General features: G+C 37.5%; 1 protein-coding gene across 3 annotated transcripts in view; it reads right to left on the bottom strand.

The window, feature by feature from the left end:
- Nucleotides 1-16,101, bottom strand: part of LOC148421907 (F-actin-monooxygenase mical2b-like) — a 63,103-nt gene that overhangs the window by 4,511 nt on the left and 42,491 nt on the right. For all 3 annotated transcript variants that reach the window (XM_088416338.1, XM_088416339.1, XM_088416340.1), the window contains 13 exons: nt 16,037-16,101; nt 15,525-15,935; nt 13,955-14,056; nt 13,726-13,818; nt 12,180-12,366; nt 12,021-12,085; nt 10,450-10,531; nt 5,265-5,402; nt 4,428-4,478; nt 4,001-4,122; nt 3,722-3,940; nt 3,431-3,609; nt 2,982-3,304 (listed from right to left, as the gene is read on the bottom strand). The exon at nt 16,037-16,101 is cut by the window's right edge and continues 70 nt beyond it. In XM_088416338.1, the coding sequence (XP_088272464.1) occupies nt 2,982-3,304; nt 3,431-3,609; nt 3,722-3,940; nt 4,001-4,122; nt 4,428-4,478; nt 5,265-5,402; nt 10,450-10,531; nt 12,021-12,085; nt 12,180-12,366; nt 13,726-13,818; nt 13,955-14,056; nt 15,525-15,935; nt 16,037-16,101 (2,037 nt within the window). The remainder of the gene's footprint in view (nt 1-2,981; nt 3,305-3,430; nt 3,610-3,721; nt 3,941-4,000; nt 4,123-4,427; nt 4,479-5,264; nt 5,403-10,449; nt 10,532-12,020; nt 12,086-12,179; nt 12,367-13,725; nt 13,819-13,954; nt 14,057-15,524; nt 15,936-16,036) is intronic.

The following is a 16,101-nucleotide window of genomic DNA, read 5'->3' as shown; positions in this document are numbered from 1 at the left end:
TGTCTCAAGGAGGTTCTATAAATTGATGGTATTAAATTTATTAAATACCGAAGTAATCAATTACTTAGGTAATTCATTACTAAAGTAAACATGTACTTTGGGTAAATATACTCTAAACAGAGTTAAAAACAACCCAACTACGAGTTGGACCCAACATTCTGGGTTTGTAAAGAATAATACAACCCCCCAACACGGGGCGTTTTGTTCAAGACAACCTAAAAAAAATATTGGGTCGGTCCTTTTTAGACCATACAGGTAATTAAGTTATTTTTCTCCTAACTGATTTTGGAGTGTAACCCTTGAAGTATTCAAGTGCCTTGGGGGGGAAGAAAAAAAAATATTTGGACTCTTAAAATAAATAAATCAACAAAAATGTATTTGGGATTGAATGAGTTGAGGAAAATGGATGAATGCATGCCATCCATTAGGCAGGAAAATTCGGAGTGTTTCAAATCACTCGTGGTGCATTGTTTGTACAAGTCTAATACTAATAAAGTACAAAAAAAAACAAACATCACCACTCTGTCTACAGCGTTATAGTTAAAAATACGTAAGGAAGCATACAGTATATCAGAAAAAAAAATCATAGAACTTCACTTTTTCCTCAGTTACGTTACAGTATTATTACAAAGTGTCTACATTTCTTTCCACACATCCAAACATTTAGGTCCTATTTGGTGCATGTAGCTTTTGCTCAGTGTAGGTATTGGACACCGTGTATCAATTGGCCAGAAGTAAAAGAAAAAAAAGGCCTTGAGCATTTTTTTTTTTAACTGAGGTTCTTGAATTATGAGGACTTGTTTCAACATCAATGAGAAGCAAGAGAACCACTTGAGAAGAGTGTGGCAAAGGTGAAACTCGAGTTCCCAATAAAACGACTTTTAATGTGTAGCTCACAGTGACAAGTACCTACCGCAAGCAAGTTATGTTGTAAATATTTAGCGATAGTTAAAACAGCATGCAATAGCAACACTTGTTCCAGTCACTACCTGCACTGAAAATGGAGCCCACAACAGACAGTGTTGGATGTAATGCATTATGAAAATAATGCAATTACTGTAATACATTACTTTTTGACGTAACACGGTAGTGTAATGCCTTACCCACAAAAAACCCCTAATATTTTATTTGGTACAAATGAGAGAAACGCAGTGCATTACGCACAACACATTTTTAACCTAAAAATGGTGTTTTTCCCCCAAAATTTGCCCAAAACATAGGACGAGAAAAGTCCGGGGCGAAATGTTTACTTCTTGTTATTAGTATCTACTACAAAAGAGAGGAGTGCGGCAGCAGCAGAAGACTGCTTGAATATGGACAATACGTATACAAGATGGACATAGGCCCATTACTTTCATTTCGCCAGGGATTAAGACAAGAGTAATATATTAGTTAGGTGCACTTTGAGCGCGACACCTAAAGAGCTGTCCACTTCGTTAAATATCACCAGTAATTTGACCAATTACAGTGGCATTTACAGTGGTGCCATAGTTACGTGAAGTTAGCAAAAAAAAAAAGCACGCGAAGGATTGAGAGTGAGGATAACACAAAGAAGGCAATATAAGCGTTCTCTCGCACAGCGAGACTCATGGCGGAGTATGTCATGCATAGAAGATATGCTGCCGCTTTCCACAGTGGATTTGCCAGCATTTCAAAACTAGTAATCCGTTTTTTTCACGGATTACTCAGGTGTGCGGCCCCGCCCACTCATGCACAAAGTCCCTGGAGGGTTTAACTGCACTTGTGCGGAGACTACCAACTCGCAAAATTAAAATAATTTAAAAGTTTTCTAAACCTCCGGAAAAACTTTTATGTAAAGTTTGCGTGGACAACACTTATTTGCATGCTTCATTTCAGTATTTAAAATTCGAGGGGCATTACGTAGATTTCATGCGAGAGCCTGCGTTGTTGCTGCATTTTGTCTCGCGACTCAGCAAGTGGGCGATTAGCTATTGCTTCTCGGTTGGCATCAAGCAGGTAGGGTACGCAAATACGCGCCATGAAGCACGCAATGTTAAGCATCAGTGATTTCTGTGTCGCATGCGTACCATTTATGCGTATGCCTGACTATAGTCTATAAATAGTTCTAGTCAATATGTATTAAGAAGAAGCATACAAAACTCAGGTTAAACAGTACATTAAACACAATAATGGTGATGTAGGCTAGCTGTTAACGTTAGCCCCATCGAAACCATCTATTTTTGAAACGTCTGTCCCTAAACTAGTTGACTGAACTGAATTTGAATATTAACATTGAAATTGTGGAATGCACAAACTGTTTCTGTCTAAAAGCATAAACAATGCATCACTATGCTCTGAAGTGAAGTGAATAAAGGGATTCAAATACAAAAATGATGTGTCCTGTTTCTGGGCTTAAGCCAACCTTGAAGTGGATGTGTAATGAGCTACATTTAGAATGGCAAATCTATATTTCCAGTTATGTTGGTAAGATTAATGTAAAAGCAACACAATAGTAGTGTAATGCCTTACATTTCAAAGACAGTGATATTATAATGTAACTAATTACTTTGAAATAATACAGTAAATAAGGGACAGTAATAAGTAACAAATCATGCATTACAGTTTTGAAGTAACTTCAACACTGACCACAGATCAAGCCTTTGAGGCAGATGGTAATGATCATTTTGATCTGAAAATCGAAACTTGTCGGTGAGCGAAAAATTCTCATCTCTGATTGTGAAATCCTGAGGAACACAATGAGGAAGTGCGTAAGCGTACAACCTTCTCCATCTCCTTAATATTTTGCGGGAAAAAAAGAACGGTTGTTTTCAGAAATATGTTTTTGTTGTATTAGTGTCTAACAGGCTAAGTGCCCAAAACAATAAATTGGGTCACATGTAAACGACTCCAAGAACTTAAGTGAAAAGAATCACTCCGGTCATAATTTTTCAGCTCACTGCATACTTTGCATCAGAACTGATTAATTAAAAGTTGCAGGTGTGCTAAATCAACACACTGACCTTTGTTTCGCAGGTTGGTAAGAATCATCCTGATTTCCTTTTGGAGCTCTTGGTCCTTCTTGTCACTCTCCGATGGCTCCCTTTTCCTCAGCCTCAGAGAAGAGAAAAGGGTAACCCTCCTGTTGGGCAGTGATGATGCATTATCATTGAAGACCCTTCCAGAGTCTCTGCGGCCTTTCAGGGAAACTTGCTCAAACAGAGAGGGCAGATCCTGATGGTTTTGAGCTTTCTTTTCTTTGGTCGACTCAAGTTCAGCAGATGTAAAATTTAACTCTCCCTCTGACATAGGCCTGCGTCTGCGTTGGCCGTCATGTCTGGGCCTCCTGGTGAAACACATTCATCACAGAAATAGATCATCACATCATCAAACATTTGAAGGAGACACTTGATGAAAAGGCTTCCATTAAATCTGTATAATAAGAGCAGCACATAATGATGTCTTTACAAACATTGTGGGGGCTGCATTGGAACTGCTGGAAGGATTGGTCACACTAAATGTCCTCCTGAAGGCATTGGCAATGAGCTGAAATGCTGAGAGGGAAGAGGCGGAGACAGATTGGCTTTCCGTTTGTTCTTCATGCTGGCCAGAGTCTGCTTGAGGCTTATCTGCTTCTGTCTCTGCTTGGACCTGATAAAACATCAGAGAGGAATGGATAACACAGGTCATTATGAGGTGAACGTTACCATGTTTCTTGCTGGACTGTCAATTTATACAAAGAGAAGGATAATGATGTCTCAACCTGGTGTTGCTTTGTGGTTTTAGCATCTGTCGTAATTGAATTTTCCTCTGGAGTGCCTAACATGTTCCAGTTCAAGAGTCGCTCTTTGTCAGTAAGAGACAAAGTCAGGCGTTTCTTTGGGCTGCTAAAGTTGCATGCTGTGTTTTTTGGATGCTTTTCGCTCTTCTCCCTTCCCTCTGAATGATGATTTGGATCACCAGATTGGTCGCCTTTAGAGGTCTGAGCAAAGACAAACTAATTAGTATTTATTCATTAAATATGTTCAACATTTGAACATACTGTTTGTTTTTCAGCCGGCGCAATCTCCTCAAAGTCCGAGTCATCTTCAGGAACAGTCTCTGGTCCGTCTTTATCCTGTGGCCAGGTTCGTTGGAAGTTTTTGACAAATATGGATGGGAATGCTGGGAAGGACATGACGATAATGATAACATAATGTTCACAAATAAGGCGTTTGCCTTAAAGGGAAAAACAATCAGTCGTTTGCTCAGTATGGGGATTCAGTTCTCTGGATTGAGGCACTCCTACATTAGTTTAAAAAAAAAAAAATGTTTTATGGCATTTGATCTTAGTCAGTGTCAATTTTCTTTTTTAGCTTAGTTGCCCTTTTAATTTGACCATACACAACCTTAGACTTTATACAAAACTCAGGTCACATGGAGATGCATTTGAGGAACAGAAAAGTCGAACTACAGAGAATAATACTCACTTGCTCTGATTCTCTGTTTCCAACATTTACTGTGTTTGGTCTTACAGTGACCTGCATAAAATTGGGAAAAACAAAACACAAAAATACGATTTCCTGTTTAGACTTTAGAAAGCTGCGACATGGCATGGCATTCATGTTGGATCAGTTCAACTTTACTAAAAATGTAAACCACAGATGAGTTTCAACAAGCATCATCACAAAGAGCTTCACCCCCCCCCCCCCCCCCGTTCAAAGAGTAACAGCTTGAAGTAATTAAGTAATTAATAGGAATGAATCCTCATTTCCCTGCCAACATGAAGTGGAAGTCAAATGCTAATGCAAGTATCGTACAAGGAAAAATTGAGATAAATGAAGGATAAAGTGTATTTACACTTACAGGTGAAAACATTCTTACTCTTTGATCTAATTAAATTTAGTACAATAATCAAATTAAGCACAGTTACTTGGTGAAAACCAGTGCAGGTCTGCACTTCACCACACTCTGCTGCTGTAGTCACTTAATTTGGTAAATCACAACTCCTAAAAGAAAAAGAAATAGCGAGTACAAAATAATTCAAACAAACCTTTTCAGTGACTAACTTGAGTAAAATGTCATACAAATGTCATACTTTGATAAAGTTAAAAAAAATAAAAAAACGAGGACTCAAAAGGACGGATATAAGCACAAAAGAGCATTTCACACTTTTGGACAGTAGAAAGCAAAATAGATTACATTGGTCAAGACTGTGTTCTTACAGTTCTTAGACTTCATTAGATTGTGAAAGGTCGGATGATATTGTAGCGAGGATGTAGCGCAATATATACTTATAAGCATGCAATCAAAATTTTGGACCTGACCTTCAGCACCTTTCGCCTCTGTGACAACTTGCTCTGCAGGCTTTTCTAGGCTGGGGGCATTTAGAGTTTCGACAGCCGTGTCTGTTTCCCTGGCATCAGCTGTCAAACATCTATCAGCGTGCATGTTAGATGATCTGTCTGGAAATGAATAAAAACAACAACAACATTAATTGCGTATTGACTATGAACTGGCATTAACGCCAAAAGTACAGTGAGAATGAACTAAGCAATACATTTCAACATGCACAGTTGCAATGAACATGGAAACAAATACTTAGCCACTTAACTTGACAAGTACACAGCTTTACAATGCAATGGAAAAAAGTAAACAAACATTCTATTTCTACATGTCTAATGTTGGTAAAACACTTTACCATCTACTTTGACAATCACATCACACTGTAACAATCAAACATTTTGCAAGGGAGTACCATACTCACATTCAAGGACGTCAAAATTATAAAACATTTCGCAAAGGTGCGCTTAATCAAAAAAAAAAAAAAAAAACTAAATATGAAAACAGTGAGTTTAATTTAATTACTCTATTTTCTGGTTTATACTACTGAAGCATTTGAGTCTGATATGGCAATCTGAATACATAATTTGTTACAGTAGTATAAAATAAATGAAATAATTTGTGATAAACGACCACAGTTGAAGATGAACATGGGTGTTGGAAAAAACAAACTTAAACTTAAAAGTGAGAAATTAATCGTATTTAGTTGCAAATTTCTTGAGTGCAATAACTGCATCAAGCTTGTGACCCAATCTCAAAAGAGATGCAATTTCTTCTGAGTCTTAAAGGATTCCAAATCCAATGTTTTTTAACAGCAAACCAACAGACATACAAATATATATATATATATATATATATATATATATATATATATATAAAAAGGATAGGTCCAGTACTTTTAGAGTGGAGTCAACTTACTGTTTCAGCTTGATGTTCCCATTTTGATTGGCTACAGGTTTGTAAGAAGCAATTAATCAAAGAGTCACAGGTGAAGTGTTGAGAAGATGTGAAACAGCATCACCACCCAAAGGAACAGACTTGAGAAAGTCCAGAAACATAGTCCAGAAGAAGTTGATAGATGTGGTTCACTTCAGCTTTGCTCAGGTATCAAATACAATTAGGCACTGTTGAATTTATGGCCTTATGCTGTAACTGCTTTCTTTCTGTTCTTTCAGTTCGAAAAGTGCGGTCCTCTTGGACTGACAAACTATGACATTAAAATAGGTGATGTTAGATAAACTAAACACAAGGGCAGACAAATGATTTTCTGACAGATGGGTGTGAATGCAATTGTTAATTGTGTGGTTAAATCTGAAAATGATTTTTTGAACGTAAGAAAACAACTCCAATTTCAAGTTTTGTAATGCGAACCAAACGGTCTGACAAAAATGACAAAACAACTATGATAACAATAAATTTATTCTTATTTATATTTACACTGCATAAATATATTAAGCAATCTTTAGAGTGGTTCTGACAAGGAAATGAAAGAAAAAGGTCGGTAGACTGCAGAGCCAGCTATACCTACAGTAATGCAGACAATTAACTCATTCAATGCCAGAAATTAAAAAAAAAAAAAAAGGAAAAATACATTGCTGGCATTGAATGAGTTAATAGTCATAAAATATAGAAAGTGAACACACCTTGTTAAAAAAAAATCATATTTTACTTGAGAACCCAACAAATAGAGACAGAGAATAATTTGAACGCAGAACCTGTGAAATTTAATTGAAAAAGAACATATTATGAGATAAAATATTAAACAATTGGAAATGTACACTAATGTACAATGTACAAATCCTCACAGAAGTGACTTGAAGAACAGGTCTGTCGATATCAGCAAATACATAACAAATATATATATAACAATCACACATTGTAATTTTAAAAATATTTTCCCCAAATGTTTATTTTTCGACTAAGAAAAGCTGCTGCTGCTGTTAACGCCTTCATTTCCTGCAAAGGATGTCCAATATACTCTATCTATCTATCTATCTATCTATCTATCTATCTATCTATCTATGTATAAAAAGACACGGCAAGACAACAAAAAACAAGGATGTGTTCATTTTGTATATTTACTTCACCATATTATATGTCTATATAGCATTTCAAAAGTCTAATGTTGTATGGGAAAAGCAGCTATTGGTTAGCTTATCTCTTTCTCAAAAATTCTAGCAGGTACATGAAAGATCTGGAGAGGGGTTCTGAAGGGGGATGTCTTCTTCTGTAACAGAGGGAACCACACACAGATGCGGACACACGCGTTACTGTCAAACTAGCCTCGGGAGAAGGACGGCTGACAATGATCAACTGAGCAGCAGATAGCGTTTTGGTGTTACGGGTTAGTGAAGAACTGCTAAGCACATGTGTAAGTAAGGGTCACATTGATGTTATGGCGGGCATGGAATACAAACAGTGACTATGCGATGGAAATGCGATGAATACGTCCAATAACAAGTTTAATCTGTGCTTCACACAATTATTACACTGGTAAAGTAGAAAGAAATGGAAATCCATACATTGCATCATAAAATTGAAGTTATGACAACGGCCGTTTGTTGCTCTTCTTGAATCAATCAGATTATGCTGCGTTGCAAATGTTAAACCGACTGAACAAAATGAAGTGAATGAACTGAGGAAAAAATTAAGAAAAAAGATCTGAGAAGAGTGCAGAGGCAGAACAGATTTAAGTGTGGAAAAGAAGAAGAAACACCGAGTTTTGACAGTCATACTAGCAGAATGTGATCGGTCAGAATTGAAATTCTTTGGTCTTTTTTTCCATTTAAATATTTGTTAAAAAAAACCCAACATTTTTGATTGCCTTGGGCAAAAAAAAAAAAACTATAAAAACCAAAGTGCTTAAAAAACTAGACAAAATCATATCAGTCTGACACATTTTCTTCTTAGACAGATTATATATATATATCATCGACCTCCCAGTGCAAAGGTATAATTTTGTAAGAGTACATTTTCAACCCAAATAAAAACTAACAAATACACACAAGTCATTAAACAAATTAAACTAGTAAGGAAAAGAAAACATTGTTTTCGGCATTTCCATTATAGTCATGGTGAAGCAGGCAGTTTGCCATGTGGATTTCTGTTCTCCATTCTTATATGCTGTGTGCACAATTATTAGGCAAGTTGTATTTTTGAAGATTAACTTCATTTTTGAACAACTACAGTGCTCTTGGTGGACCCAAAATGTTAATAAATCTTGAACATCAGGTAGAGAAGTAAATGGGAGAGTTTTACTTTCTCAGTGTGTAAAATTATTCGGCCACTATTGGTGCACAGAATTATTATGCAACTAACTTAAAAAGGACATTTTCCCATCTCACTTTTTTAATTTTATCTGTTAAAGTGGGAGCTCAAAATGTTGAAATAAACATGAAAAAAGTGGCTAATATAGCCACACTTCTTTTCAATAAGTATAACTAAGATGTGCCCCCTTACAATTTAAGTCTATTTTAAATGTCCCAAAGCCGATATTAAAGATAGACAGAAATCAATCTGCTTTCTGTCTATCGGTCCTGGTATGCTCATAGATTAATAAACTGGCAAACGTTTCATGTATCTTGTTGTACCTTTTTTAATATTTGTGTTCATCTTATTTTATACTATAAAAGCTACACAATTTAAAGCTAGTCTCAAAGAGGAACAGTTGTCCACATGTTTTTGTGGAAAAGGCATGTTCCTAAGAAATCAAAACTGAATAAATGTTTAAAAAAAAAAAAGACATTGTGTCTCGTTGGAGACACTAGCGTTCATCTGGGGTCGGGTCACCGAGTTAGCAGCTTCAGCTGGGAAACCCTGATTCCCTTTCCCCGGCCACTTCGTCCAGCTCCTCCGGGGAGGATCCCCAAGTGTTTCCAGGCCAGCCGAGAGACATAGTCTCTCCGGCATATCCTGGGTCACCCCCGTTTCCTTTACTGATCCAGCCACGGGCCAAACCATCTAGTCCGTCAAGAGTCACTATCATCTCATCTGTGCCCAAGACTTTTGAAACATCTGTCTTTCCGGGCACTCCAGGCAGATTGCAGTTCTGGAATATGATAGCACTGGGGATCATAAGGTACTGGTATCTTCCCATTTGAGTCTTCTCAAGTCTTTGGCACTTAATTTGCATCTTTCTCGACACATTTCTTGCGACCCTAAAGACCGTTTGCAATAAAACGTTTGATGGTTCTGTGATCACGTCACAATATCTTTGCAATTTCAACAGTGTTGCATCCCTCTGAAAGACTTCTTAAATTGTTGACTTTTCAGTCACATAAAACTCTTTTTTGACTTATTTTGCCTAAAGAAAGGAAGCTGCCAAATAATTATGCACACCTTGATATAGGGTGTTGATCTCCTTAGGCCACACACTCCATGAGACAAACACACATCACCTGATATACTTATATCTAATAGTTTATACAGCTTTGAGTTAGCAAATATGCATTAAAATGGACATATGGTCAAAATACTCACTTGCCTTGTAATTGCACAAACAGTGCAAGCATCCAACACATTGAAAGTTAGACTTTAGAAGCATGTCACAGGTTACTTGCAAATTGGACTGCAATGCTTCATTAACAATAGTTAATACTCGGTTGCTCAAATGTGATTCATTCATTCACACTTGAATAGTGCAGTTTATAGTTGAAGCAGCCCACGTAACCATCAAATCCATACAGCATAACTGTGATATTTCACAGTAGGATTAAAATGGCTTCAAATTGCATAAAACTAGAATGAAACAAACAAACCTTGTGAGGTGATATAAACCTTGTCTATTAAAATAACATCGGCCTTAAAAAATATATCAAATTAGGCACTTGGAATGCATACAGTAACAATAGAATTAGACAACTCCACAAATATATGGGGAGTAAATAGAGCACACTTATGTGAGCTAGATACCGATGACTTGCTGCCGAGCTAGCTGAGGCTCCTGGTTGATCTGTCCAAGCACCTCATGCATTACGCAAAGCAAGGAACAGCCCATGCTCAGCAACTCATATAGAAACACATAGTCATGTGAGTAGCTTCTGACATGGGCGCTAACAGCTGCAAAACACACCCGCACATTGCCCAAAAGATGTCCGGGAATCACGCACACAGCCCGGCTGGCATGCCTCAGCCAACTTAGGCCTTGCCTTAGCAAGGAAACCAGGGTACCTGGAGGTTGTATCTGTATGCTGCTTGTCACTGGGTTTCTCCCCTTGTCGAGCACCAAAGCGGTCACACGGTTGTGATCATCCTACACAAAATTATACACATTACATATGTAGGATAATAAAAATGTTCCTCAAACCATTAAAAAAAAAAAATTATATATATATATATATATATATATATATATATATATATATATATATATATATATATATATATATATATATATAGACACATTTTTTTAGAGAGAGAGAGAGAGTTAGAGCACACACAGTGGGGTCCCCGTGTTACAAGATTAATCCGTTCCGCGCTTGGGGTCGTAAGGCAAATTCGCCGTATGATGGGCAATCCAAACCTATGTTAACTAGCTAATGCATTTAGAATCCCAGGTAAAAAAAACAAAAACAAAATTGTACATACATATTAAGAATTGGTACCAAAATAGTATAGTAAGTGCTACGTATATACAATATACATATATACAATCAGATAACATCATAAATAAAAAATATAGAAATAATTTATTTAGCTTTGAGTAACGCTTGTTATGTCCATATTCCCAAATAAGGGTTGTTTCCATATAAATCATCTTACTGCTCTCTTTAACATCACTAGCAATCTTGGAACCCATGGCTAGCCCTTTCAACTTTTAATTAAGCAGTAAAATGCACTATAAATACAGTTTTGTAACCACTCACAATTGAACAAAGCTTTACCATTCTGCCATTTTGAAACAAGTGAGGCCGACCAATAGCAGACCACCATCTCTGTGAGGAGACACTGACAAATAGCAGATCAGAATTGTAGTGACGCGTTGCAGGGACGGCAACTGAAAATAAGCCACCTAAAAAAGTAATGACCTAAAAGTGCCTGCAGATGGAGCCGAAACAACACAAATACAGCCAAGCCCCTAGAGTCATGAGTTGTTTTGGGCGCAAAACCGGGAAAATATCATAAAGATGAAAAAACTCAGTATTCCAGGTCGCAACATGAAAATAACGTTAAGTCAGGGACGTTGTAACACGAGGGCCCACTGTACTCAAACTTAAAAGGATGGATAACTTGTTAAATAAGATACTACTCAAGGTTTTTCCCACAGGATACAGCCGAAAAAGGGGCATTTTTAAGTTCAGTACAGTAGCTCTGCAAGTATTCATTTTGAAAGACTATTCAAGACATTAAAGTAGTATACACGCGCTAAGGCGCAAACTGCTGCATCTTGATTCTCTTGCCGGTTCAAGCCTACAGAATTTATGTGTTTAGGATTTTGGCTGTGTCAGAATCAATTCATTTAATCATCATCCGAGAGAATATTTTGGGTGGTCATCTGTGATCACCTCACATATGGAGGTGTGTTTGCAGGCCTTTATAAATAACATGGCTTAGCTCATCTGTACTCAAATGGGCAAATGCCCATTTGCACATGTCTGCAAAAAATACCAAAAGAAAGAAAACTCTATCCATGCACTCTGATAGGCAGTACTTTGCTAGCACAAAATAGGGCCCATAGCATTAAATGCTGATTCTTTTTTTTTTCAATTATTGTTAACGTTCCATGTTACAGTAGTATTTACCTTTCTTTTCCTGAAGGGTGTGGTGGACTGGCATTGGTTATAATGCATCTTACAGTAGAACTTTGCTGGAAGAAAAATACAAACAATAATACAATAAGTATTTCACACAAAAGGAAATTAGTTCAAGATTAAGTGATACATGTTGTGATTTAGTCACACCCTCATATGAGTTGAAGATGTGCCCGCCCAATCGTAGGGTGCATTTACAGACGTCACAACGGAAACACTCTCGATGGAAGAAGTAGCCTTCAGCACTCAGTCTCTCCATGACATATACTCGTTTGGAGCAAAAATGGCAGATATCACTGCCCCCATGTCCAGAGTGAAATTCTTTACGTCCGACACTCTGAGAAAAGGGAAAGACATGAACAAGGTCAGAGTCACTTGTTGGATATGTCTTTCCTTTTATTGCAACAAATACCTGATAGGAATATTACACAAATTCTGTGTAACTACTAACAGGAAGTTTGACATTGTTAAAGACATTTCATTTCTACTAGTGCGGTACTTTTCCATTATTTTTTGCACAGCCCCTCTTAGAAAAGAGAAAACCATTTACGTCACTCATAGCGTCGACTGTAAATAAGATTGTCTCTAAAAATTGTTCAAGTATATCTAAAACTGTATCCTTTTGAACATTAACATAAAAAAGCAATATAAATCAACTTTCAACAACTGTTAATGACATTTTTTACAGTGTTTGTACAGGTTACAGGTTAGTCTAAAAAAGAAAAAAAATACAAGTGACTGAAATGGAAAGAAATACTATGCCAATCCTTATTTTATTGCGATTACACGTCACACACTTCACATCGCCTTGCGCTCCTCCAGAAGGGCCCATCCCACTATTTGAGAAAGAGTGTACTGGTGGATTAAAAACAAGAATACCTTCCAAAATGTATGAATATTTGCATGTGCCTACTCTGGAAAATAAATACTGAAAAGGTAAGAAAGACCATAATCCATTTTTTTTTTTAAATTATAGGTTTTGTTTTTTTTTCAAAAAATTGGGAGGGGGAAGTGTGGTACATTTGTTAAAAATAATGTGGCGATCACACACAAACAAGGTCAGCATTTTACTTGCACTGGTTTGCAAAATGTATGTTAAATGAATAACAGTAGTTGAAAATGGATGAAGGAAGGAAGGAAGGAAGGAAGGAAGGAAGGAAGGAAGGAAGGAAGGAAGGAAGGAAGGAAGGAAGGAAGGAAGGAAGGAAGGAAGGAAGGAATTTATTATTGCGATAGTGGTGCACAGAGGTGCAATGCATCCTACTTAAGAAAGCGGTTATCATTTTAATCCTTTCAAGCTGATAAATGAGGTGAGCAAAATATTTGATGGACCTTTCATTTTTTATATAATATTTGTGCCTAACGATGCATTTAAATTCAATGAGCATGTGACAAGTAAAAATTTGGTCCACTCTCAGGGTAGTGCGCCACCGAATTTCTGACTGTGCACAATGAAGAGGAGTTGGGAACATTTTAACAAGCTCAGGTGCATAACCAAGACACTATCAGCCATGTTAAGCAAGCATGAAGCTCTGTTCCAGATTTAGATTTTATAGTCATAGGTTACAGCATGCAGAATGTACAACTGCTCAATTCTTTTTTATTTTATAAATTTAATATCTTAGACAGAACTGCAGAAAAGGTCATTGTCTTGATGGATCGATATCTGCCTGCAAGCTCAAAACACACATCTTACCATAGCAGCGCTAGGCCTGTGATCTGTCTCATAGAGCATGGCAAGTATTTGGGCTTTAGCATCTATGGATGATGACACCTTTCCAACGGTACGCTGATATTGACACCAATAGAAATAAAAATACAACAGAAAGAAACAGAACATTCAGAGAAGAAAGTCAGGAAGAGAACAGGTGACAATATCCTGTCCCTTAGCAAACCTGGAATTAGGCTGGGTTATTAACTGGTACCTCTTTACTGTAGCTTGGAGCTCCAGTTGGACAACTCTCAGAGCGAATGATTGATTTTTGAACGATTCCTTTAGGGTCTTCGAGACCATAACTTGCATTGTACTAAGACATACAGCAAATGGAGGAGTAACCGTTACACACAATGTCTTTGCACTGATCACAAATAAATGTTTAAAATCTAAGCAGAGGTGGGCACTTCATCAGCACTGATGAACAAAACGGACACCAGTTTTGCTGACGGACCGACAACGGACCGATGGACCGGTCATTGTAAATCAGGATAGACATTATGTCAGATGTTTGTCATATGTCCTTCAGCCCACCAAACCCCTTTTTGCTTCCTGAAATATACTGTAATTCAACTGACTTGGATGTTTGCCTGCTATATTGCTGCATCTTTATAGCACAAACTGCAATCAGTCAATGTAACCAGTCGCGTTTCAGTACTACCAAGCAGTGCAGAAATATGTCCAGTTGAGTGAAATAACTGGGTTGGTTCAATTAATTACTTGTCATTCACAGTTATAGTTGACTTTACCCGAGATTTATTTGTAGTTGCTCCCTTTCTTAGTCCTGGTTTCAGGTTTCTTTCTGATAAGAGCATTTTGGGATGTGTTTCAAGTAACCAATGAAAGCAGAACCAATTTGAATTCTTTCTTTGTCCATGGAATGCAAGATAGAAGTGTTATTATAAGGGTAAACTATTATAAGGGTAAACTACCTCAGCAATACTTTTTTTTCACTGATCACACACTTATGACCCACAAATTGCCCCTTGGAATCTATCCCTTCCACATTACTTAAAGATGTACTCATTTCCGTGGGTCCATTTGTATTACTGATAATTAATACTTGCCTTACGACCGGTTGTGTCCCGGCTGTCTTTAAACACACCGTGGTGCGTCCGTTGATTGGGAAAAAAAAAAGCAAAACCTTGATCCCGCTATTCTCTCCAACTATAGGTCCATCTCCCAGCTTCCCTTTTTATCTAAGGTTTTAAAGAAAGTTGTGTATAACCAGTTAAAGGACTTTTTAACTGAACACAGCATCCATGAAAAAGTTCAGTCTGGCTTTAGACAAAGCACCATAGCACTAAGACTGCCCTTCTTACAGTTTTAAATGACCTTTTATTAATCGTTGACTCTAGCAGGTCTGCTGTTCTTGTCCCTCTTGACTTAACAATTGCTTTTGACACCCGTGGATCACGCCATCCTGCTAGCAAAGCTTGAAATCCAGGTTGGCATTACAGGTACTGCTCTTAAATGGTTTAAATCCTACCTAACAGACATATCCTTTTCAGTCAACCTAGGGGCTTTCTCCTCCTCTCCAGCCCCTCTTACCTGCAGAGTTCCTCAAAGGTTCTATTCAGATTTTATTTTTACGGTACAGCACTTTGGTTGACTATGGTGTTTTTAAATGTGCTTTATAAATACAATTTACCTGACTTGAATTGACCAGCAAAAAAAAAAAAAAAAAAAAAGATGCCCACCTCTGAATCTAAGCATGTGCAAAATTGCTCTTTTTCATACATGCTGATGCTATCATGTCAGGTTACCGGCACACCTGTTACCTTTGTATTGATAAGACATCTGTGACTCTCCGATGTCTCATGAGAATTCTGGTAGATTTGCTGAGTTTCTAGACTGCCCTGAGGCTTGTGTTCAGTCCCTGTTTGTTTCTTTGATACAGTAAAAATAGGACCTGAAGAGAATCTGATTTCAGGAAGTGGAGCTGTGGTATCGTGGCTTGCGTGAGAACTAGACTTTTCCGTGGGCCCTTCACTGTTACTAGAAAAGGAATCCACATGAGAAGTGCACTCTGAACTTTGGAACAAGGGATTGGGGGATTCTTTCCTTTGCTTTTGGTGAGAAGGGTTAAAGAAACCAGTCTGGGCAGTGGGGTCGGGGACAGGATGGACCACTGGGTAAATTTTGGTGCTTTTAGATGGAGGTATAGGAGGGACAGAGGTAGATAGTTCTCCCTAGAGAAGAGTCAGAAGTAAAAGATGAAGCAGAATAAGGATAATAATAAATTAAAAAAAAAAACACACACACAAAAAAAAAAAACAATTATGAACAGAACCTGTGATTGGGTAGGAGAGGAAATATGAACAGGAGTGGGTTTATTGGAGCCCGTAAACAAGGATG

Source organism: Hippichthys cyanospilos, chromosome 6 (genome assembly GCF_059441005.1).
Source record: "Hippichthys cyanospilos isolate Australia breed blue-spotted pipefish chromosome 6, RoL_Hcya_1.0, whole genome shotgun sequence".
Taxonomy (NCBI): Eukaryota; Metazoa; Chordata; class Actinopteri; order Syngnathiformes; family Syngnathidae; genus Hippichthys; species Hippichthys cyanospilos.
This window is presented reverse-complemented; position numbering and strand designations above follow the sequence as displayed.